The sequence below is a fragment of the Martes martes genome, assembly GCF_963455335.1.
Source record: "Martes martes genome assembly, chromosome: 16".
In the NCBI taxonomy this organism is placed as follows: domain Eukaryota; kingdom Metazoa; phylum Chordata; class Mammalia; order Carnivora; family Mustelidae; genus Martes; species Martes martes.
This window is the reverse complement of record NC_137904.1, coordinates 11,159,567-11,184,252: the sequence shown is the minus strand read 5'-3', so window position 1 is coordinate 11,184,252 and position 24,686 is coordinate 11,159,567. Positions and strand designations below refer to the sequence as shown.

Genomic DNA, 24,686 nt, shown 5'->3' with positions numbered 1-24,686 from the left:
AACCCAGACGAGGCAGGTGGCTGTCCACAGACCTTCCTTTGCCTTTCCACTGACCCTCTGTCCCATCAGCGTCGCGCTGATCACAGACCTTGAGAAGCACTTGCTCTTACAGCAGGGACGGGGTACAGACGAGAGCAGCCGGACCCAGATCTCCAGGCCACATGGCCTTGGATGGAAGACAGTGCCGACCCCAATTCTAGGACGCTTCTCCTGGAGGCCTGGGACTGCCGAACGTTTTCAGGCTCCGCCGTGCCTCCAAAGTGGAGGGCGGTCTGGCCTCCCCTGCCACACACACAGTCCCTTCGGCTTCAGGAGCTATAAACGCACTCACAAATGAAATGAACTTATTGATCAGAGCCAACAGAAAAACAGAAAAGGAAGCACAGAATGTAATCCCGGTTTGTAAGAGTCACCGTGAATTCGTGTTGTTTTCAGGACCCGGTGACACTCCGGGCCTCCCACTTCCCAGAAGGCGGAGATCCTCCTTGTCTGGGGGATACACATGCCTTCGTGAGCTACTGGCAAGCCAAGGAAATGACTGGAAACCGAACATGGAAAAGTAATGTTGCTGTTTCCTTAAATGTGTTCTAAGGTTACGAAGTGTTCAGAGCAAAGGGTTCCCTGCCCAAGTAAGTTTGGGAAACAACCCAGGCCAGCACTGCAGACTTCTACGGGCCAGAGACCCTATAATATGGCTGCTTTCCAAATTCTGGTCGACAGGATGGGTGGTGGATCTTTTGTGTAAAACCTTATGGGATTAGTGTTCTGGGCAGAGGTTTAGGAAACGCTTGTTTTAGATTAGCAAACGGGGATAGGAAGGGAGAGCTGGAAAAAACGTATTTACTATACAGGTATTTTTAAAAATAAAAAGCCACAGGGGTGCCTGGGTGGTGCAGTCGGTTGAGCGTCCAGCTCTTGATTTCGGCCCAGGTCACCATCTCAGGGTCATGAGATCCAGCCCCGGGTTGGCTCTGTGCTCTGCAGTGTCTGCTGGAGAATCTTTCTTCTGCTCCCTCTACCCCTCCCCCATGGCCCTCCCTCCCTTAAAAAAAAAAAAAAAAAAACCCACAAATGATAGAAAGCAAAGCCTGAGAAAATCTTGGCTAAGGATTTAAGTGAGAAAGCAGGACGTAAAGTTAATAATGAGCACCTGTGACAGATAAAGGCATAAAATGGATTTGTAGCTGGGGGAGAACTTAGGACCAAAGAATTGTCTCCAGTGGGGCGTAAGAGATTCTACGTGAAGACTGTCATTAAACCTCATGCCAGTTTTAGTAAATATAATGTATTTATTTTGAAGCAGAATATACCAACAGACAAGCCTATAATTAAATTGAACTAGAAATCAGAAAGTACAATTTAGTAGGCTCAATGAAAAATTCCACATGGATATTCTAAGATATTTTATGACCGATTATACTGATGGACTAGCCTAGCGACGAGTTCCTGACACCCCATGCTGACATGACGGTCACACGCTGTCTGAGCATGTGCAACCAAGCCGGTGACACATGCTCTGGGGAGGGTGGGGCCCCTGCAGCCAGGAGTCCCCAAGGCCTGGCAGGGAGGCTGAGCTCTTTCCCACTGGGCTGAACCTCGTCAGGTCTCAGGTCCCGGCCATCTCAGGAGAGCTCCCCTTCCTGTGCCCTCCATCCCCTTCAGCGTGGCCGACCGCCGTGGCTCACAGAGGATCCACCGTCAGCCCCCTCCAAGGCTCTCCAGCTCCGAAGTCCTGATTATCCAAGGCCTCTTGGTCATGGCAGGCAGTGGCTTTCCATGTTAGGTCGTGAAGGCTGCACTTACTCAGGGATCTCTCTGAAGTTTAGCAAAGTGGAATTTATGTGCATTGTGCTACGGACCTAAGAAACTTACAGATTTGTCCTTGAAGATCTACTGACTTGAAACTTTAAGATCCTGAGAGAGAGTAAGTATTGTTAGAAGTCTCCTTATTACAGCATTAAACATGCCAGTTAGGGTTTTAGAAGATGCAGAATCCTACAACTTCTTCACGGGAAGAATGACAGATGATACGTGCATGAAATTGGCAACTTGTCTTCCGAGAAGCCCTGGGGCGTACAAGGTGATGTTTTACGTGGTATTAGTCACAGAAGGCATTTGTGGACAGCCCCAAGAGACTGTCCCAATATAAACAGGAGAGAGGATGGAGAATGCACGAGAAAGGAGGAAGACCAGTGGTCAGGTGGCCCATCTGACAGGAGGGCTGACTCCTGAAGGTCAAGTCCTCATGTCCCGGTGGATGGGAGATGGGGACCACCCCCCCCACCCCCCCCCCCCCGGTCCCATATACAACGCTAGTGCCTCAAATCTCAAGCAGAGCTGGAAGGTCTAGCCTCACCATTCAGGACACAGAGGTCTGTGGATAACCCCCGGGCAGGGTGTCCTGTGTCCCAAGAACTGGAGTGAAGAAGTCACTCAACAGGTTCCGAGACTCCTTTACATGTCCCAAGGAGTCCGGGTTTAGCCTAACACGTTCGCCTCCCCTAGACTCAAGCTCTAAGGTCTGGGTGACCCACGTAAAATGCGTTCCCCGAGTGTGTCTCTCCCCCCGCCCCCCGCCGCCTCCACGGAGGGGAAGGCTGGGGTTTGGCTGAGATGGCAGGTTTTATCCACGGGGCGCGCCAGTGACTTTGACGGTTGATTCTGGTGCATTTGCGTTACTTCCTTACTATTTCTGGTAGGATTTTAAAATGATTGGTTCATTAACTGTTTAACAGAGGAATAATTCGGTAGAGGCAACCAGGAGTTTGAACAGGATCTTTCTTCAGTAGTATCCAACCTAGAGAGAGGAGAGAGGGATCCTGGTTACTCTGCTGGTCTAAGACCCCAACTGACCAGCCCTGGAACGGGAGATCCGTATCAGGACTCTACCAAGTGCCTCTTATTTTCAGAGACGTGAAATGTGCTGTATTAAAAAAGGTCCCTGTCTCCCTAAGATGTTAAGCACAGTCTGGGCTAAGGATAAAAGACCATACCCTCCCATGCAAAGTAACAATAACAAGACAGGCAGTGGAGAGGAGGCAGTGTTCTGTCTCCTGTCGGTGAGACAACCCCAGGGTTGGGCCAGGAATGGAAGATGGTCACTTACCACCCTCCAGTCGTGAGCGGGAGGTTGAAGCCTCCACACAAAATCTGAAAGCTTGGACGGCATACTCGATTCTCAAAGGCCTCGTGACATCTCTCAATGGTAGCCCTTTCTATTTCTCAACTTTTTAAAACCGGCACCCCCTACCACGCTTTTTGTGGTTTCTAGGACACTTTACTGGAACTTTACTTGGCATAGATATGTATACGCACACACAATTTTTTTAAATGCAGAGAGAAAACTCTCCATTCGGCGAGTCTGACATACTCCCTTTAAACCGATCATTGCTGCTTTCAATCTCCCATTTCACAACGTCCCGAGCCCGTTCTCATTCTAGTGAAGTGAATTAATGGAGTTGCAACCAAGCACGTGACAAAATAATTAGGTGCAGAAAAGCCACTTCAGGAAAATGAGTGCAGGCCCAATAAAGACTCCTCAAATAAAGGCACAACGCGGGCTCAGAATCACTTATTTAAAACAAAAGGTGATTTACTAGGAAGGGGACAGCAGCTCAGAGTCAGAAGAGGAGTCAGCAGAGAAGCGAAGAGGAGAAGAAAACCAAATTCTTACTGGTCCCACACGGAATCCAGGAAGGTCCAAACCACTAAACACATCCGCTCACGGCAGTGAGAAGCGGGTCTCCCTGGTGAGAGACCACGGCTGGCGGCCCTCGTTCCACAGCTGAGCAGGCCGAGGCCGGAGGGTGGGCTCAGAACAGGCCTTGCTCAGAGGTGGAATGTGGCTGATCTCAGAGCCAGGGATCGAAGCCATATTTTCCTGTTCCCAAGCCACGTGTCTTTATACGCTGCTGCTTCTTTAGGCGTTCACAGAGAAGGCTTGTCTGGCAAACCCTCTGGGGAGCTCTGGGCGGGCTACCTGGCCTGCCCTGGCCTGTCGGACCCGGCACGCCGCCCCTGTGGGGAGCACCGGCAGCCTGGAGCCCTGACTGTCCCATGATACGAAGATGGGACACCAGCAAGATGGTGCCTCTCGGGCTGGGGACGGACAGGAGTCTGGGGACAAGAGGGCAGAGGATGACTCGAGACCCATGCACGCCTCAGAGCTCGGGGAGATGCGGAGGGAGGAGCCCCTCGAAGGTACACAGCGTTTCGATTCACGCAGTCAGCCAGCACGAGCTCTGAAGTCACACTTCTCCTGAAACACCCAAACGACTCCCAAGAAAACAAAAAAGTGACTTAAGAGTATTTTTTAGAAGATTGGTCTCCACTTAGAAAGCAAAGGGTTCATCGTGTACGTGTGGTCTATAGATCGGAGGGGGTCAGCTGGCACAAGCTCCAGGGGAGCCAACTGGACGGGGAGGAGGGAGGAGGAGCACCTGCGACGCTCCTTTTTCTAGAAGTGATGTGGGCTTCATCTAGACCCAGCTGAGCCATTACCTCCACATTTTTTTTTTTTTTTTAAAGACCCCAGCGAGCCACCCTGGCCCTTTAAAAAACTATGGCTAAGTCAAGTTTGAACTCTGATACCCGGAGCCGAGCAGCAGACTGCCGACTCGACCCACTTTACACAGAGACAGAAAATGAGCAGTTCCTACCTCACTCTTAAAGACAGAGCTGGGCCGTGGGATCTGTGGTCCGTCACTGCTTACGGGACAACGCAGTCTGAGCTGCGAGAAAAATCAACAGGGCCTTTCTCTTCAGCACAGCCTCGTGTTTCTGAGAAAACCCAAATGATTTCCGATGCAACTGGTCTCTCCAGTTCCACCAGAGGGGTGACCCTGGAAGATGAGCCACTCCCCGCTTGCAAACTGGAACCAAAATGTAGATAAGAACACATATTTCCGGTAAACACTAGAATCTGGCCTCCCTTCCAAGGCTGTGGTGTCACGGGTGTTGTCACTATCTTTGGTGTGTCGCCCCGACTGGCTAGCCGAGCGCTCGGAGAACACGGCGGCTTTGCCCCCATGTCCGTCTTCACTTCTGTCCCCTTGGACCTTCTCGGTCACCCCCAGGGACTCATGGACTGCCCTGGGGAGGCAGGTATCATGGGCCACTCGGGAAGCCCACGTCTACAATAACTCATTCCCAGAGACAAAGTTTACAGGGCAGTCAGTCAACGGGGGCTGCAAAGCATTCACCTTCCCCTGCCACAGTCACGCCAGCACACGAGTCATCCCTTCGTGACCTGTGGGCACCCCATGCGGATGCCCGGCACACTCGAGAACTGCACTGCCGCCGAGACACCCAGGACCACAAGGATCAGAGCGCTGGACAGCTCAGAATCCCGCCAGCAAGTTCTACAGGGTTTTGCCCTTTGGGTTTTGTTTTAAGATTTACTGGTTTATTTGAGAAAGAGAAAGACAGCGCAAGCAGCAGGGCGGGGGAAGGAAGAGAGAGAGAATCCTCACGCAGACCTCCCGCTGAGCGCAAAGCCCACAAGGGGCTTGAACCCACGGATCCCAGGACCCTGAGATCACGACCCGAGCTGAAATCAAGAGCGGGACCCTGAACCCGACTGAGCCACCCAGGAGCCCGGGGTCTTAAACTCTTATACCAGAGGTCGGCACAATTCCTCTGTGATCATTTAGGCCCTGCTGGCCGCACGGCCACTGCGGCACACACTGAGCTCTTGGGCGCGAAGTCAGCACCGGGTTGTGGCTGTTCCCCAGGAAGACGGCCGGCGGGCTGCAGTTCACCGACCCTGTCCCAGGCTCGGAAAGTGAATACGAGAAACAGAGTTCATCTCTAAAAGCCGATGCGAGCTCCCATGACAGAAGAGGAGAGCGTCTGGCAGCCGTTCGGGCGGGCCCGGGAAGGCAGGGACTCACCTTGAGCAGCACGGCCGCCACAACGCCCAGGAGAGCCAGCAGCAGCAGACCGAGTTTTCCTCTGTTGAAGCGCTTCAAGATGAAGAATTTTGCCCAATCCACCTTTGACTGGTTGTTGGGAGGATACCTGAGCTTGTTAGCACCTTCCCTCTTTAAACTCTTCAGCAGACAGGGCCGCTGATGAGAGAAGGTATCGAAACTGTACTTCCCGTGGTAAGCTCCCATTCCGCTAGAACCTGAAACAGAGGGACCAGACAAGACAGGCTCCACTGTAGGGGACACAAGCTACCTGTCTGCATGAACCCCAACGGAGGAAACCCATGGCACTCCCTGCCGGCCTGGACACCCCCACCTAACTTCTCAGTGCAAGTGATTCTTTGAGGAAGTTCTCCCCCACCGCCCCGCCCCTCTCCCGTTCACACCAGCAAGTTGATCTCCCTGCCAAAAAGGGGCACTCTCCAAGGGTCCAGTGAGGCTTGCGGCTCTCGGGGCCAGTGGCTCTCACTGAGACCAAGGACCCTGCTCTGTGTTCTCTAAATCTATTCTCACCACAACCCCTTGGTATGAAGGCATCAGTGCCCCCGATTCCAGAGACTATGAGGGAGCCTGCCAGGGTCAGGCAGTTTGCCCAAGGTGGAGAATGCAAAGCCAGAATGTGAATCCAGGTTGGCTGGACTCTTAACTACCGTGTGCTCTTTTCCTGCTGTTCCATGTGGCTTTGTTTATCCACAGCCCTCTTCCCCCACTTGCTTCCTCTAAGCTCCTAGAGAGCAACAGAGACAGGATGACAGGGTTACCCCACTGGGTGATAGTAAGCAAGTAAATCCTTGCCCTCTTTTAAGCCAGGCTCTGGGACAGTCTTCTTTATTATGGGTGCTGGGCAGATACACTGTATGGCATGGTGGCATGAGGCACAAGGGAATGGGGCCAGGAAGGCACTTACTGGTGCTCTGGGGGCTGCTGACACATCATTTTGGGGGACAACTGAAGCTATAGGGAAATTCGGTAATATGCATCAAAAGACACACATTGTTACGGAAAAATCAAAATTATATGTCAACACACTGACAGCATTTATGCCTGGGAGACTACTACGTTTCAGCCTTACAGCTGTCCGTAGTGTTTTGTGGTTGCCCTTTTCCCTAAAAAACCTCTTATCACTTTTAGAAACAGGAGGAAAAAAGCATTTCACTTTGAAAAACACAGCGCTAAGTCTTTTTAACACAGCATAACACTTTGAGACATTTTCCCCAAGAATCAGAAATTGCACAAAACTGTATTATAATCCTAACCTGGAAAAATCTGGACTCACAAAAACCTAATGCCAGGAATTAAACGCAAATTCGGCCCATCTGTAGGACGGAGCACTGGTCAGTTACTGAAATCACGACACACGACAGTGACGACGTGGGAAGATATCCCACTCTACTCTCACACACGGGTGAAAAACAATCCAGAACAGAGTACAAGTTTGAACAAAATATTCTTGCCTTTACGTCTGCGTATGCGTGCAAAGATGTGCAAGGAAAGGAATTTTAAGGACGTACCCCAGAGCTTAAAGAGTGGTAAGGGTAAGTGGTAACGGTAAGGGTAATCTAAGCTTTTATTCTTTTTATTTTATTTATTCTTTTATTCTTTATTCTTATTCTTCCCTTTTCCTAGGAAGCCTGATTCCTTCTGTGTGCAGCAGGGGAAAGGTTTTGTTATAAAGAGGAGGGTACGGTCAATGATGCTAAATGCAAAACAGGGACTGAACACAAGTCACTCGACATGCACTCTGGAGGCATCAGGGATGCCCGAGTCTTCGCTGGGAGCCAGGATCCTAGGGGGCAGGGGTCCACTGAGGCACAGGAGACTGGAGTCTCACGGAATCCTTTAAGAAGCCGGACAGTGAGGAACAGCAGCCCCCATCCTGTAAGCTATCTTCCCTTTCGTTCACCGCCACTCCCTCCACAACACGCTCAATCCATCAGCAAATCCTGTTGCTTGACACCCCCTCCCCCTCCCCGCCCCAAATATCCAGCCCCTTTCCACCAGGTCCCCTGCAACCAGGCCAATCCAAGCCACCACTAGCTCCAGTGTGGGCCCCAGCCCTGGCCTCTCCCCACCCGTCCCTCATGTGCACCAGGCACGGTGCTGGGCGCTGGCGATCCCCCCACACCCTAGAACCGGACACAGGGCATGCATGGGTGGCAGGCTGTGGTCTCTTGGGCTTCTAAGACGGTGGCTTTACTGTTTGCTTCTTCCTGTGAGAATTCCTACACACTCGTTGTTGGTGACACTTCAACAAGGTATTAGAGAGGCCGGCCTCCTAGCTCCTGAAGGAAAAGTACGAGCAGAGCCGGTCGCCTGGCGTGTGGAAGAGGCAGGCGGGTCACGGCCCCAAGGGAACAGCGGGGCCCAGGCTGTGTCCACGGAGCCTCCCCGAGAACGAGCGCGTCCTCAGAACACCGGAGTCTCTGGCTCTGCGCCCCACACAGAGGCCTGGGGGGCCATGGGGGTGGACACCGAGGATGACTTCACCCCACCCTGAGCAGACTGCAAGGGGGGGCTCAGAAACCCCGACCGCCGCCTGCTCTGGGCGTTCCGCACCCGGCATCCGCTCCCTCACCTTCAAAAAGACAGAGGAGCCTTATCCGTGAATCCGGGACCTGGCTTTGCCCAAGAAATAAAAATTTTAAAAATCCCCTCAATCTAAGAGAAGGACCATAGCCAAGTAATAGCCAATACACAGGCAAACCAGCGAAAGGAACAAAACCAGTTACAGACCGCGCTGGGGGCTACCAAGGACGGAAGAGGCGACAGGACAGTCACCCGACGGACAGACGACCCGCGCCGCCGTGGGACTCTGGCAGCCGGCGCCACGCGTGGCCGAGGGGCTACTCACCTACCCCCCCGAAGGGCAGCGAGCTGAGGGTGAAGTGCATGATGACATCGTTGGCTGTGACGCCGCCGCTGGACGTGCCATTGATCATCCGTCTGACGAGCTGAGGGAGGGAACACGGGCTCCGGGTCAGCAGCGCCCGTGGCGCCGGCCGTGGGTGGAAGTGGATGCTCGTGGGCTCCACACCTGGGCCCGCCCGCCCGCCTCTGGCACACGGTGCCGCCTGCATCAGCCTCCGAAGGCGCGGCTCGATTTGGCAAACGTGCGATCACAGGTACGTGCTCAGATGCATGTCTGGCCCTCGGAGGCCGCTGCGGCCTCCCGTGTGCTCCACCACTGCCTCGGGGGCCAGGGCGCCCGCCACGGCCACAGAAGCCTCTGTCCACGAGGGACGGTCCAGACTGCATTCAGGGTCTCAGCCATCGCCCGTTTCTCCCCCTCTGCTCTGAACGACGGCGCGGGACTGACAGTACCCTGGAGTGTTCGGGAACTGCCAAGAACATTTATGTGTTCAGACCTGGAATTCTGTCTGTTTTGAAGAAATGGCTGGCCCAAGACCAGAATAGGCATGAGGACACCTGACTGGGAAATGTCGCTTCACCTCGCTGCCCACAAGGCCTCGGGAGTTCGAGTCACGAGGGTCACCGTGGGCTGTGGTAGGGCGACCCCGTCGCTGGGCAGCGCGCCCCACGGACGTGCGCCCTGCCCGGTAGACTTTGGGCTTCAGGGTTCTCGGGTGCATCACCTGTGGTCGTTCAACACGCCAGACCACGATTAATAACCCATAATTCACGGAGGCCCACACATTCGGTGTCCCTTTACAAGGCCGTGTCCCCACAGCACGGCAGGCTCTGGAAACCATGCGTCACCACGCACAGAACCTCCATGCGCGAACTCCTCGGACCTTGACCGGCACCCGCCCCCCCCAGGTTCTCCCACTTCTCCAGACGGCTCCTGAGCCCACCTGCCCACCTTGAGGCCACTGTCCCTCAGCAACAGGCGGTCCCCTCGGGAGCCATGCGACACAGTTGGGGGGCCGCTCACCCTGGTGTAATAGGGCGTCACAAGCTCACCTGACTGGTATGGCCCCTCGCTCTAACAGAGAAACTGAGGAAAGTGAAGTCTGCGATTTCACAACCATGCCCGTGACCCTGCCAGACACCGCAGCCCCACATCCCCACTGAAGGCCACAAATGTCACTGGGATAAGAGCGAAGGCTCTTACACAGGAACGCCCTGGGAGTTGCAGGCCACAGAGGCTTCCAGTGCCGGTGCGGAAGCTTTACAATTACAGGGGAGATGTTTGTCAGTGCAAGAGCTTGTGACACAGCCCTGAAGACTCAGGTCTGACCCCAGGGAGCGTGGGAAGGGGACAGCCATAACCCCAGGGCCTCATTACTCCAGACAGCCGTCTGCCAGCAGCGCCTTGCCCGGTGAACTCTGTTAACGGAGGAAACGGACCACGTGGCCGGGAAGGAACTCGGTCTGTGACAGCGGCTCGTCCCAGGGAGCCGTTCTCCGCGGCGCCTACCTTATCGTTGTGAGAAAAGATGTAAAAGGCCAGCGGCTTTTCACGGCTGTTGATGAACTTTATGGCCTCATCGGCATCCTTCACAGGCACGATGGGAAGAATGGGCCCGAAAATTTCTTCTTGCATCACCCTGGCTTCAGGATCGACATCAGTAAGGATCGTTGGGGCTGGAAGAGGAAAACAGCGAGAGGAAATCGTGAAGTTGAAGACAGGAACGCCAAGCTCTCAATTTTTTTTTTTTTTTAAAGATTTTATTTATTTATTTGACAGAGAGAGATCACAAGCAGGCAGAGAGAGGGGGAAGCAGATTCCCCGCAGAGCAGAGAGCCCGATGCGGGGCATGATCCCAGGATCCCGAGATCGTGACCTGAGCCGAAGGCAGAGGCTTTAACCCACTGAGCCACCCAGGCACCCCGCCAAGCTCTCATCTTAACGTTTGCTTCTGGCTCACCGATCCGTCCCTTTGTGCTCCCGCCCAAGTATTAGCTACTTAAGAATATTAAAAAAAAAAAAGTCCCGAGTCTGGATGTGGATGAACCGTGCGTGTCTGTCTCCAAGCTGGTGCATCTGGGGATCCCCAGGCAAGCGAGGGGAAGATACAGACTCCTGAGTCTATTCACGTCTGACCCTGTCGGCAGCCATATCCGCATGGACCAGGGGTTGGTTCCATCTCGCTCTGCACAGGTCCCTGGCAGTGCACACAGCCCCTCCGTGGATCAAATGGACACCGTTTCTTGGTTCGAGTGCTTCCACGCATAGGATGCCATTGACCTTTATTTTAACTCTATCAGACGGGTTAAGAATGGACTTCAGGGGCCAAGAGTCCAAGTTCAGTGTTCCAGCCACTATGGGGAAGGCGCACGAGACAGGCAGGCAACACGGGTGCCGACGAGGCTTTGCAGAGTCCTGGCGTCCATGCCAGGCCGGGCACCACACTGCAGGTCTCTGAAAGACCCCACAAACAAGCCGGGTCTTCAATGAAAAGAGAAGACACCTGCCAGTAACAAGTTCGCTCTCTTCCTTTCCCCCTCATTTCCCACTAGGTCATCCTGGCAACATGGCAGAAGATGGCTCTCGCCAGCACCCTGCACGGGGTGTCTGCTGTCTCCCCAAAACCACGGCCTGCTGCTTCCCGGGCTCAGAGAACCGTTCCGGGGTGGGGTCGGAGGGGCTCTACTCCCTACGCAGCTGTGCGCGCAAGGTCAGTAAGCTGACCTTGACTCCAGGTCAGGGGGACGTTCGTAACTGGCTGATCTAATTGCAACAGACCTTTTCTCTTGCTGTTGATGAGCCAAGGGGCGGCCAAGGTCAACAGCTGATGGGAAAACAGAAAGATGAAAAACTGGGGGTTTGGAGGTCGTTACTGATGCGCGAATACTTACTTCCTCATTGTTTTAATCCTCTAGGGTTTTTAGGTTCTTTCAAGTTGGGTTTTTTGGGGATGTGCAGCATCCTGTCTGATAAGAGGGGATAAGTAAAGCCATACGGGGCAGCTCTTCAGTAAATGTGTCTCTCATTCCTCAGTCACCTTATGTTATTTTAGAACAACGTGTTCGGAGGCGCCTGGGTGGCTCAGCTGGTAAGTGTCTGCCTCCAGCTCAGGTCATTGCCCAGGGTCCTGGGATGGAGCCAGGCTGGGCTCCTGGCTCAGTGGGGGGTCTGCGTCTCCCTAGCCCTTCCCCCTGCTCCTGCTTTCTCTCCCTCTCTCAAGTACAAAAATAGAATCTTAAAAAAAAAAAAAAAAAGAACAATGTGTTCAAAATGCAACAGGCATACATACTCCTGGCAAAGAATAAGAGAACACAAAAACAAAGTAAACAATGTCAAGCCTGAGAGATGAAAAACATTTCTGGGGTGCCTGGGTGGTGCAGTCAGTTAAACATCTGACACTTAGCGTTGGCTCAGGTCATGACCTCAGGGTCATGAGATCGAGCTCCAGTAGAATCTACGCCCAGTACAGAGTCTGCTAAAGATTCTCTCTCTCTGGGGCGCCTGGGTGGCTCAGTCGGTTGGGCGCCTGCCTTCGGCTCGGGTCATGATCCCAGGCTCCTGGGATCGAGCCTTGCATCAGGCTCCCCTGCTCTGCGGAAGCCTGCTTCTCCCTCTCCTACTCCCTCTGCTTGTGTTCTCTCTCTCACTGTGTCTCTCTCTGTATCAAGTAGATAAATGGATAAAATCTGTAAAAAAAAAAAAAAAAAAAATTCTCTTTCCCTCTCCCCCTCCGGCCCACCTCCCACTCTATAAATAAATAAATCCTAAAAAAAAATAAAAAATAAAAATGGAACAAGGAAACATTATTTCTGGACCAGTACTGCCACTAACTACTTGTGGTGGAATGATTTCCTCCTTGGGCTGTCCCTCCTGCCAGAAACCAGAAGGAATTACACAAGAGTTCTGTTTTGCTTCTCAGGGTTGTTAGGTTACAGGGTGTAGGGAGGGGTAAAAATGAAAAGAAAAGCTGTATGTAAAGGCAAAAAGCCAGTGCGACACAGGTGGTGTTATCTGTAAAGACCCAGAACCAGCTCTAAGTGCTTATACAAGAATGAGCCCCAGAAATCAGCGTGTCACTGCTCATTAAACATTACGTCTCCAAGAGCTTATTCAGCATCAGTAAATAGCGTCATTGGAAACTGTCACACTGCCCATGTCCCCAGAGCAAAAGGTCAATTTCCATTACCTACGTAGCGTGTGGCCTCATCGGTCTCCCCACCAAAAGCGATCTTCTGTCCTTCCAGCAAATTTAGTATCCTCTTAAAATGACGAAGGTTGATGATCCTCTCATAATCGGGGGATTCTTTTATATTTTCGCCATAAAATTCCTATTTAAAATAATCGTATTCAACTGCCATGGAAGACCGCTATTTCAATTTAATAAGCACAAAATCCACCCGTGCCCAAAAAGCCATCTGGTTGTAGATCACCACCCTCCTCCCTCAAGTGGTCTAACAGTGTTTACATTTCCTGGCAGGCTGGGCACGAGAACTAAGGCAGACGCACAGACCGAGGACGACCCTCCGTGATGTCTGGGGTTCGTAGGGTCATCCTGCAGACCAGCCGGGGGTGAATGCTCTCAATTTACTCTCAAGTCAGGGGGCGCCTGGGTGGCTCAGTGGGTTAAGCCTCTGCTTTCGGCTCAGGTCATGATCTCAGGGTCCTGGGATCGAGCCCCGCATCGGGCTCTCTGCTCAGTGGAGAGCCTGCTTCCTCCTCTCTCTCTGACTATCTCTCTGCCTACTTGTGATCTCCGTCAAATAAATAAATAAAATCTTAAAAAAAAAATTTACTCTCAATTTAGGAGGAGTGTTGTTCACCCTCCTCCAAGCAACCCCCAGGTCTAGGTGCTAAGAATCTCCCCGGCAGTGTGCTGACGGGCCCCAGCTCCGGGGCCACGCGAGGTGGTTTTCAAGGCTGCCTGACCCTTAGAATCATCTGGAGACCCCAGACCAGCTGAACTGCAGTCTTCAGAAGGTGAGGACTGGAAACTTCTCCCACATGGCTCCCTGGGAGAACTTCAGGGGAGAACTGCTATCTTAAGGATGTGAATGCCTCAGAGGAAGGCAGAGGAGATCCTACTCCTTTGAAACCAAGTTCATCCCCATACTCGGCTAAGCACGACTTCTCCCATCTCCAAGGGTTTTCGGTCTCTCAGGACGTCATGAAACCCTGACGTCCCATATTCCCCAAGTCTGGCCAAGACCCCTTTCATGTTCTCCTTTTCTGGCCCCGTCTTCCGTCCCATCCCTCAGAGCCAAGTCCCCCATCCAGACCTTCAGCCCCTTGTGCCCAGAGTCAACCCGCTTGGATCCATGGTCTTCTCTCAACTTCCCAGGGCACACTTTTCATTCTCTGATCCTAATGTTACTCTTCGGTGTCCCCAATCCTTCCTTTCAGTGCTCAGTTAGCATCTGTTGAGTGAACTATGACTGTTCCAGAAATTTCTTCCACCCAGGGGGCTTAACCGACCCCCTCCCACCGGTGAGCTCGGTCACACTGGTTCACCCCCTTCCTTTCTTCCAATCCAAATCCTACATTTCTGCGAGACTGAGCTCAGGCCACTTTCCACAGCATTTCTCGATTCCTTCTAGAGAGATCTTTACTTTGGACACCCTGAAAGACTGACAGAACCAGGCCGAGCACAGTATCAATACGTATTTGATTAATTCACTCCTCCAAACTACCGGCCTTCCTAAGCCCTCTGTACACGCAAGAACTGAGAACCTTAATCAGCAATGGCCAACAGGCCAAGAGCCTCTCCCTGCATTTCAGAGGACTGCCAATATCCTCTAAAAAAACCACAAAACATAGCTATTGATTTTTTTTTTTTCAAAACCTGTGCCACAACTAACCAGTTGTTCCAACACATCAACTAGACAGCTGAAGAGGGTTAAACACCAACTTAACCTTGCTCCTAGCAGACATCTTTCTCAGAAAGGTGCCCAGAGCATTTTGAATAAAACCATAAATTAACTCCGCTACATATGCTACTGGAATTCTCCAGGGGGGGGACAGGGGGTGCGGGGACCAGGGATGCTGCCTGCACAGAGCTGATTAGATGCGTTTCTTAACGAAACCAATGGACTCAGATGTGTTAAGCACAAACCTTCACGGTTTCCTTAATCTTCTGCACAATTTGATGCTGGAGGGACGGTTCACAGAGGACATAGTCAGGAGCAATGCACGTTTGGCCACAATTCATGTATTTCCCCCAAGTTATGCGCCTGAATTGGGGGAGAAAACGGAAAAGCCACAGAATTCAATCTACTATTCATCTGCTACACGCTTTTCTGTAGTTTGAGTATTTTGCAACCTGCATGTACTCATGATCTACTCAGTAGGCTTTGTAGTCTTTACAAAGAACAAAAACACTTTATAAACTTATCTCTACATCAGTCGGTTGGAACTTAGGAATGCATTTTCCCATCACCACAGTACACTCTGAAGGGCCAGGACATTCTCATGCTAGCTCGTGGGAAATGGTACTTTATAAGCAGGGAAGCCCTTGCCTGTTTTGAGATAAGCAGCAGCCTCCCCACACCCTCTTCTCCTCTGACTCTAGCCAAGGGGACATCCGGACGCCGGGAGCTCCATACAGACATCAGTTCTCCTGGCTGTGGCTGTAGGTCCTGCTGGCAGGAGGTTCGGGTATAAAGACAGCAGCCAGCCCCCAAGACCACCCTCTTCCCTGCGGAGCCCCGCCCCGCTCTGGAAAGCCATGCCTGAGTGCAGATCAAAGCCTGCCACCGGCACTTTTCCCCAAGGCCTCAGGTCCCGGCAGTTAGACAACTGGACACGGCCTGCCTGCCTCCAAGACTCTTTGCCCGTCTTAGAAGGGGAGAGAAAAGCCAGGCACCCCCACCCCACCCCGGCACACAGCCAGTCCCGGGTGCTGGCGCTTCCTGCGAGCTAAACCTGATTTAGCGGAGCACCTGCAACCTGGTGTTTTCTGGTGCCCAGGTGCACGATGTTACTGAGCAGAAACATGAGTAGTCACTGATTCTGTCAACAAAGGAACTCATTAAGAGGCGAGCATAACACCTTCCTGTTGGGAATCCAAAGATTTTACCATGTACACGCGATCCTTTACTCCCTCCCTGGATCACCTGGCAGGCCTGTAACTTCAAGAAAAGAAAGCACTTCTCTGTAACTCCTAAGGACAGCCAAGCCGGGTCGAGACCCGCCACTCACTTCTTCAGGCAGCGGAAGCAGGAGGTGGTTTGGGAAAGAGTTCTGCCGCCCAAATATCAGCCACCCGAATGCCACGATGTCTCTCGGAGCCAGGAGGCCCAGGGCCCCGGGGCACAGAGGACACACCAAGCTGTCGGTGTCGGGAAGCCCTCGGGTACAAGGAGGCTCACCGGCAGGCGACATCCAGGTCACAATCTGTGTCGATGTAACACGGGCTCTTGCCTCCCAGCTCAAGTGTCACGGGGGTCAAGTGCTTGGCAGCGGCTTCCATGACAATCTTCCCGACGGCCGTGTTCCCTGTATAGAGGATGTGGTCAAACCGCTGTTTCAGGAGCTCCGTGGTTTCTGGGACGCCACCGTTAATCACGGCATACAAGTCCTTCGGGAAGGAGAAACAGAGGCACAGACGTCACCAGTAAATCCCACCGTCTAACAAACAACTTCTTCGACATAAACCTGCAGCATTCCGGTACACCAGGAAAAGAGGGGGACCGGCGCCGGGGAGGAGGCAGGAGGGAGCTGACGGAGGACACATGGAGCAGAGAGTCTGATGGCATCTGAGACCCACCGCCTGCGGTGGAAGGGACCGGCGTGGGTCCGCGGGTTTCCACATGAGCTCAGGGGTGAAGGCGTCCAAGAGGGGAGAGCAAGTGGCTGGATTCCACCGGGGAGGTGCATGAGATGGGACCATGCGAGCTGGAGAATTTGGTGAAGAGTCTGAGGTCGGGCACCACGGGACAGGTCCCAGCTGAGTGTCTCAAGCTGAACATTCCAGCGCTATGTGACCCTGCAGGGCTCAATCCGGGCCAGGAGCCAGGGGAAAGGAGCAAGCGGTACTCGACACAATGCAGGAGAGAGGCAACTCGAGGGAGAAGCTCCGCTCTAGAAGTCAGATCCGCTCCAAGTCTAGGGTCTGTCACTCGCTAGCAGGGGCCCTCGGCAACCCTACTGCACACACCTGTGAGCCTGTTTCCTTAACTGGGACTGGGGAGAGGTCCCACAGCTTTGGGCTGAGCTCTCGGTGCCCTATGCTCTTCTCACTATTGGAATGGAAGAACATCTCATGCAGCAGCATGACCCGAAGAAGAGACAGAAGCGGGCTTGGGGGCGTCATGCTTCCACCTGATCTCCTACTAATTAGGAGGGCTCGTTAGTTCTCGCTCACTCCACAGTTCAAGTGCTCAGCAAATGCTTCAAGTAGTAACTTGCATGGGTTCATCTACAGAGCGTCTGTGATTAGTCCCCCAACGAACTCAGAGAGAGCGAGGTGGGGGTGGGCCCTACTATCCCCACCGAGTAGGACAGTCAAGAATTAACCCCTGGTGAGTGGCGAAGTAGGACCTTCAACCTCGATCTTCTGGTTCCAAGTCCTACTCAACCCCTGACATCATCCTGTCTTCGTCGCTCTCTTGAGCCGGATAACCACAGCTACGGCGACATCGTAGTTCCTCCGGCTGCTGTAGCAGTGACAAGACGGCAAGGAGAACCCACGGTGAGCCTCCAGATTGCTCGAGGAACGTGTCCAACTCCAGCTACGACACTGTACAGGCGCCTTTCAATGAAGGGTAAATTAGGACTCCTCCCTACAGCAACTCCATGCAGACAGCCGTCCACGGCACACACACTAGGAGAAAGAGCAGATGTACGCCCCCCACCCCGCCCCTCCACCGAGAAACGGACACACCGAGGATGGGGTAAGACATTATTACCTGGTCCAAATACTGCGGGAGGAGTTTGGCCAAGAGCTGAGCTGTTTTTTCACTTAGTTCAGAAGGCTTGATAACGACAGCATTTCCTAAACAAAGCAAAAAAAACCAAGAGAGTATCTTTTAATACTTGAGTAACCTTAAAGCCTACCAAAACAGTGTTCATGGTGGGAATATAGGCTAGGGACTCCCATTACGTCGGCAGCTTTGAATTTTGCACTTTCTCAACGAGCATAAGAGATTCTTTGTTTTTTCGTTTTTTAAATTTTATTTGAGAGCGAGAGAGCGTGCGCATGCGCACACGCATGAGTGGGGGAAGGGCAAAGGGAGAGGGAGAAGCAGGCTCCCCGCTGAGCAGGGAGCCGGACTTGGGGCTCGATCCCAGGACCTGACCCAGGTCAGGCTCATGACCTGAGCCAAAGGCAGACGCTTAACCAACTGAGCCACCAGGTTTGCCCCAAGAGTTTGTCTTACTTCCTCAAACTCCTTGGTTCTCATTAACTTCACATCATAGACAGTAGGCTCCATTATCCTCTCCTCCTCCTCTAGCTTTACTCCCACTCTCCCGGCTAGACTTTCCTGTTTGCCTTGGAATTACTGGGCAAACAAGCCTTGCTGTCAACAAACATTGACAACTGGGATCCAGCAGAAGAAAGAAATTAATCTCCTGGCGTTTGCCACATACCCAAGCTAGCATGATTCCCACAGCCCCCAGCCAGATGAAGAAACGGATCAGGTACAATCAAATGGTTCACCCAACACCAGAGCCAGCAACTACAACCACCCGAGAGCACGGACGGCTGACTCCAAACTCCGGAACCTGTCGCTGCATGACTTCAGACCCTCATGGGTTCACGGTCCGGGTATTTCAAAAAACAGGCACCATGCAAATCGCTGGAGCCCGCTTTAAAAAAAAAGAAAAAAAAAAGATAATAAAGGAGCGCTTGGCTGGCTCAGTCCAGAGCTTGCGGCTCTTGATCTCAGGATTGCGAGCTAGAACCCCATGCTGGGTACAGAGATTACTTTAAAAGAAAAAAAAGTAAAAAAAAAAAAAATAATAATAATCCCTTTGTGTGTCACAGCTCCTCCCAGCCCAGAGAGACGAATTAATATCCCACCCGAAAACCACCTTTGGCCGGTTCCACCCCCCAGGACCTGCCCACCCAAACACCTTGAGAGTGTACTTTCGCTTTAATAAACTGCTTTGCGCTTGCTAAATATACGCTTATGATAATAATATTTTTGCATCCTCAGTAGCTGCTGGCGTAAAGCAAGGCAAACCACCATAGCAAATGTGTTTCATCAGCCACTATCCTTAATTTACGACCCGTGGAAGAGAAGCAGCCCCTCCGAAGAGTCAGGGAGACGGAAGCTGACCCCCGACCTGCGGCAATGGCTCCGATCAGAGGCTGAATGGTGAGAACAAAGGGGTAGTTCCAAGCTCCGATGATGAGTACGACTCCCAGGGGCTCCGGCTGGACATAGGCCTCGTCCAGCATGGTCAGCAAGTTCTTCTTGGCTGGCGTGGCAGTAACCCATTCAGGAAGATTCTCCAGCACAAGATCCAGTTCGCCAAGAATGGTAATGACTTCCTGACTGTATGCGTTGAATTCACTCTGTTACAAAGAGAGTCCCATTTAACCTTGTGCAAGTCTGACACACTCAGCCCTGAGTGCCGAAAACCAGGTTACGTACACCTGCAGTGACATTTATGAGAGTAAGCTGGTTTACTTTGCACACTCACACCCTTCAACGCCCTCAGCAAGGGCTTGCTAATAGTCAGCCCCTCTCAATCCTTCTTTACGGATTTAAGCCTTTTAATTTTTTTGGTAAAGATTTTTATTTATTGGTGAGAGAGCGAGCGACCGTGTGCACAAGCTGGAAGAGAGGCAGGCAGAGAGAGAAGCAGCCTCCCCACCCAGCAGAGCCTGACACAGGACTCGATCCCAGGACCCTGGGCTTGAGCTGAAGGCAGATGCTTAACCGACTGAGCCACCCAGGCGTCCCTAATGCAGGACTTTTCAAGTCAGGATTCAATACTACCTCTTTCAGGAAGATTTCCCTGATGAATATTAGCCTGTCTTGATCACACTTGATAATATAATCACAGGAATTCTGCCTCTGGCGTGTATCCTAGCATTTCACCATCACACACTGATTTATAACTATGTTTGTTTCCCAAATTTAAATCCCTCAAGGGCAAGAACCATACTGTTCTTTAGTAATCGTATATGCCTACATACTCACTCAAATATCTGATGTTTGCAGAATGACTAATTCATCCTTCCTGAAATCTTAATTATGCCACCTTGCTTATCTGATAACACATTGTTACTACTACTGGTGTTACTACCCCTCAAGATAATCTTTGCAGGAAATGAGGGGGTCTCACAGCCAGAGCAGGCCTTGTTACCCCTGGAATAAAGATAAAACATAAAAACAAAGTGATAACAATATTACTAGAAAGCAGTAATATACTAACGCCCTAAATACCACCCGATACCTTGCTACTCAAAAAGTGGTTCCAGGTTTTTTGGGGAGGACGGTAGAGCAGGAGAATTCTGAGCTCACCTCCTCTCATGGCCTCTCCACAGCTGCAAATGCCTAGAAGAATAACTCTCTAAGGATGACTTAGAGACCCACAGAATACCTCTTCCACATCTAAAGACATAAAGAAAAAGCTACATGGAACGGGGTGGGAGGAGTAGAGACAAGGTCTAGTTCAAACGCACGCTGTGGGCACGGGGACCCACAATCAGCAGTGGCATCACAGGCATGGCGATCCCCTCTGAAGACGGAGGGGTTCAAGCCCACATCAAGTGTCCCCGCCCTTGGGACCTGCACTGAAGAGCCTCTGTAACTCTGCCTTTGAAAATCAGCAGGGCTTAATTGGGATGGGGATGGGTTAGTGAAGAACCAGAGGGCTACAGGAAACCAAGACTCTGGTCTCCAGGTGTCGCCACACAAACTCACTCACTCTGAGACCCAGCATGGTTTGAAAAGTGCCTGGACCATATGTGAAGGAGATTTATTAACTAATTTTAGGGGGCGTGCAACATTAAAAACAGAAATACACCATTCCACAATTCCACTTCCCAGTATTTACCCGAAGAAAATGAAAATACTAATTAAGGGGCTCCTGGCAGGCTCAGTCGGTGGCGCAGGCAATTCTCGATCTTGGGGGGTGTGAGCTCAAGCCCCACAATGGGTGTAGAGAGGATTCTAAAAAATAAAATCTAAAGAAAAAGGCAAAAACCAAAAAACCCCTACTAATTCAAAAAGATTGATGCATCCGTACGTTCACGGAAGCATTACTGAGTATAACCAGGATATGGAAGTAATCTGAGTGTCCGATAGATGAACAGGTAAAGAAAACGTGGTCCACACATGCGCGCATGCGCATTGGCATGTCTTGAATGGAATACTACTCAGCCCTAAAAAAGCAAGTAATCTTGCCCTTTGTGACAATATGGATGGACCCAGAGAAGGTGAAATAGTGAAAAAACCCATATTGCACAGCTAAGTTGTACACCTGAAACTAATATATTGCATGTCAACTACATCTCAATTTAAAAAAACGAAATAGGGGCACCTGGGTGGCTCAGTGGGTTAAAGCCTCTGCCTTCGGCTCAGGTCATGATCCCAGGGTCCTGGGATCGAGCCCCGCATCGGGCGCTCTGCTCGGCGGAGAGCCTGCTTCCTCCTCTCTCTCTGCCTGCCTCTCCGCCTACTTGTGATCTCTGTCAAATAAATGAATAAATAAATAAAATCTTTAAAAAAAAAAATAAAAATAAAAATAAAAATAAAAAAACGAAATAATGATTTTTAAAAAGTATGGTTTCTAAATAGGCAACATGGTATCCACCTGGGAGCTTGTTACACACTTCGAATCTCAGATGCCCTCCAAGACCTACTTAACTGTAACTTGCATTTTAACAAGATCCCCAGGTGACTCACCAAGGGACTTGAGTTTGAGGAGCAGTGGCCTAAAACAGAGTCAGGGAGGAAAACTTCAGCGCAACAACTGACAACCCAAAAACCTCTGTCTGTAAAAGAAACCATAAACCAAAAGGCAAGAAATAGACCCAGACAAAAACATTCTGCGGGATATTAAGCTGACAAATAACCAAAATCCACAATACACGAAGAATTGTTACAGATCATAAGGAAAAGGACCTCAAATGTAACAGAGCAACAGGCAAGGCTCTAAAAGGCAATCACAACAGAGGAAGAGACCAGAAGGCACTTGTCTATTTGTTGTCTCCAATCAGAGGCGCTGACTAAGCAAGGTAAGAGTTTCGGGAAACTCAAGGGAAACTTGCTTTATCAGTACAGCTGGAGATAACACTCCCACAGTGCTTGCGTAATCAAAAATAAATTTTAAAAAAATGCAAAAGCTCGGGCGGAATGCAGTCCGCAAATGGGACGGCGGGAGGCGGGTGTCCCGGCGCCCGCCGCCGCGCGCGTACCTTGCACAGATCGGCGCCGATGGCCTGCAGGATGTCCTTCTCGCGCTCCTGCACCATCCTGCGCAGGGCCTCGAGCTGCTGCAGCCGGAACCTCAGCGGGCGCGACCGGCCGGACGCGAACGCGTCGCGAACTCGCTGGATTCGGCTCTCCATGGCCTGATCCTACGGAGAGACGGGAGGTCGCGGCGCGCCGCGGGGGCGTGGCGGGCCGGAGGGATGGCGCCGCCTCCCTCCCCGCCGCTCCCCTCCCGCCCGGCTCTCCCCACCCCATCCCCCGGCGCGGACCCGGAGCCTCAGCCCGCTCACCCCGCTCACCCAACCGCTCGCTGGCTCGGCGGCGTTCTGCGCACCGGCCCGGGTCCGACAGTCCGACCGCGGCCGGGCGGGGCTGGGCTCGGCCCGCAGCCGCGCGCCGATTGGCCGGCGCGGGCCACGTGACCTCGGCGGCCGGACGCCGCCCGGGGATCTGGTGCGGGGGTGGGAGCTGCGGCCGCGCGCGCGGCGGGGGAGGGTGCGGCGGCGGGTCTGTGGACCGGAGGCGGGGGCGTCAGGGAGGGGCCGCGGGGGACGCGGGGCACCCGGGAAGCGGCCCGAGGCGCGGAGGGCGAGCGGCCGAGCTCCGGGGAGCCCCGGCCCGGGGCAGGAAGCGCGGCCCAGGCCCAGAGACGCCCTCGACAGAGGGGGTTCCCGTCCCTCCATTTTGTGGCTCCGATGGGGCCCAGAGGCCCGGCGCCGCCCAGTGTCGTGGGCCCGGCCTCGCCGCCCGCCCTCGTCGCTGCGCTGACTGCTTGCAGCGTGCAGGATTTTCCAGAAAGTTCTCTGAGGTTCATCTCCTGAGGGCAGGGAGCCAGGACCTCATGGACAGCTGGGCTGGCAGAGAGCGAAGGGCGTTAAAAACGCCCTCCCGGGGGGCACCTGCGTGGCTCAGCTGGTTAAGGGACTCCTTTCGCCTAAGCTGGTGATCCTGGAGTCCTGGGATCGAGTCCCCATCAGGCTCCCTGCTCGGCAGGGAGTCTGCGGCTCGCTCTGACCGACCTCTCTCCTCTCATGCTCTCTCTCTCATTCTCTCTCTCTCTCTCATTCTCCCTCTCTCTTCTAAATAAATAAAGTCTTAAAAAAGAAGAAGAAGGACCGCTCTCCCTGAGCTGCCTATCACCCGCTAGCTGCCTTCGCGTTTTTCTGTTCCCCTTTGCAGCACGAACTCCTCCAGAGAGGAAACCCACCCTGCTCAGATTTGCCTCCCCACCTGCTGCCTGCCAAATCCGACCAGGTCCTCGTCACATCCCGCGGGGGCTGACCCCACCGACCAGAGGCCGACTTCTAGAGACCCTGTCGTGGCTTGTTATCGATCCACCCCCATGCCCGCTTCTAGTTTTCTTTTTACCTCCCCGGGTGAGCCCTCGGGGTTTTCCTTTGCTGAACCAGCCCTTGGACCGCTTCTCTTTTCACAGTTCACAACCTCCTCACCTAACCCTGTGGGTGGTGGTCAGACATGGCTTTACACTCCAACTCTAGTCCCGTTTTGTCCTGACTCCCAGGGCCGTGTTTAACTGAGTCCTGTTCATCTCTGTTTGAATGTATTAATGGGCGTCTTCAGTTCACTTGAGGTCGTCCACCAAATACAAGGCACACCGCCTCCAGCATTCCCCAATTCAATAAACGCTACGTCCTTTATCCCGTTTACTCAGGCCAAAGTCCTTGAAATCATCCTTGACGCTTCTCTTTGACCTTATCTTCAAAAATATGTTGAATTCCAACCACTTGGACCCTAGTCCCAGCCAAATCATTTCACTTGCACGGTCTGTTGTGCTAGGATCCTACTGGTTTCCTGGCTTCTACTCTTGATTTGGGAGGTTATAGATATGTGTGTGTGTGTGTGTGTGTGTGTGTGTTATATATGCCGTTTCTGATTTCTACACTTGCTCTGTATACTACTGAGTGGCAGGGGCCCAGAGTGTATAAACTGCTTTCCCCAGGTTCTCCTGCCGGAGCGTCCAAGAGACTTCTACCATGGGGAGGCGTAAGCGGGAAATAATGTAGGAGGAAGAGAGTAACCTGCTTGCTTCTGGATTCCATAGTGTAATTGTTGCTTGTACAGTGAAAGGGAACAATTCCTGACTCTTAGCAGTTACTTCCTCAGTCCAAGCGACACTTTCGTAGTAAACAGAGGATGACAGTGACAGGCACCAGAGCTGGTGTAGGTCCCATGGGTTTCACAAAGGGTATTTTTAGCAGCCTCTAATCTTTGCTATCGCTCCATTCTTCCATTTGATATGTGTGACTCCTAAAATTCCCTCTGCCTGAAATGACTAGAGTGGTTTCTCTTTCCATGGCTGGACCCTGATTAACAAACCTTTCTACATCCTTTTCTCCAGCTGGCTGTCATGGAGCTTTGTTTATGTCTATCTTCTCCACTGGAATGTCTTATAAAGCCAGGGACTTCATCTTTCATGTTCTCTGTAATATTAGCATCTAGTGTAGAATGTGGCCATTGGTTGGTATTCAGTAAAGATTTATTGAA

General features: G+C 52.3%; 1 protein-coding gene across 3 annotated transcripts; it reads right to left on the bottom strand.

The window, feature by feature from the left end:
- Positions 1-1,269: 1,269 nt before the first annotated feature.
- Positions 1,270-22,574, bottom strand: ALDH3A2 (aldehyde dehydrogenase 3 family member A2). 3 transcript variants are annotated; one of them, XM_080825965.1, is made up of 12 exons: positions 22,481-22,570; positions 22,166-22,327; positions 19,081-19,312; positions 17,700-17,785; positions 16,161-16,369; positions 14,906-15,023; positions 12,983-13,124; positions 10,306-10,472; positions 8,779-8,878; positions 5,892-6,127; positions 4,659-4,730; positions 1,270-2,797 (listed from the first exon to the last, which is right to left on the bottom strand). In XM_080825965.1, the coding sequence occupies exons 2-12, from the start codon at positions 22,316-22,318 to the stop codon at positions 2,783-2,785; spliced, it is 1,530 nt and encodes a 509-aa protein (XP_080682091.1). In that variant the 5' UTR covers positions 22,319-22,327; positions 22,481-22,570; the 3' UTR covers positions 1,270-2,782. The 3 variants fall into 3 exon arrangements, with proteins under 3 accessions (XP_080682091.1, XP_080682092.1, XP_080682093.1); XM_080825966.1 differs by lacking the exon at positions 4,659-4,730 and having other exon boundaries at positions 22,481-22,574; XM_080825967.1 differs by lacking the exon at positions 4,659-4,730 and having other exon boundaries at positions 22,472-22,570.
- Positions 22,575-24,686: the final 2,112 nt, after the last annotated feature.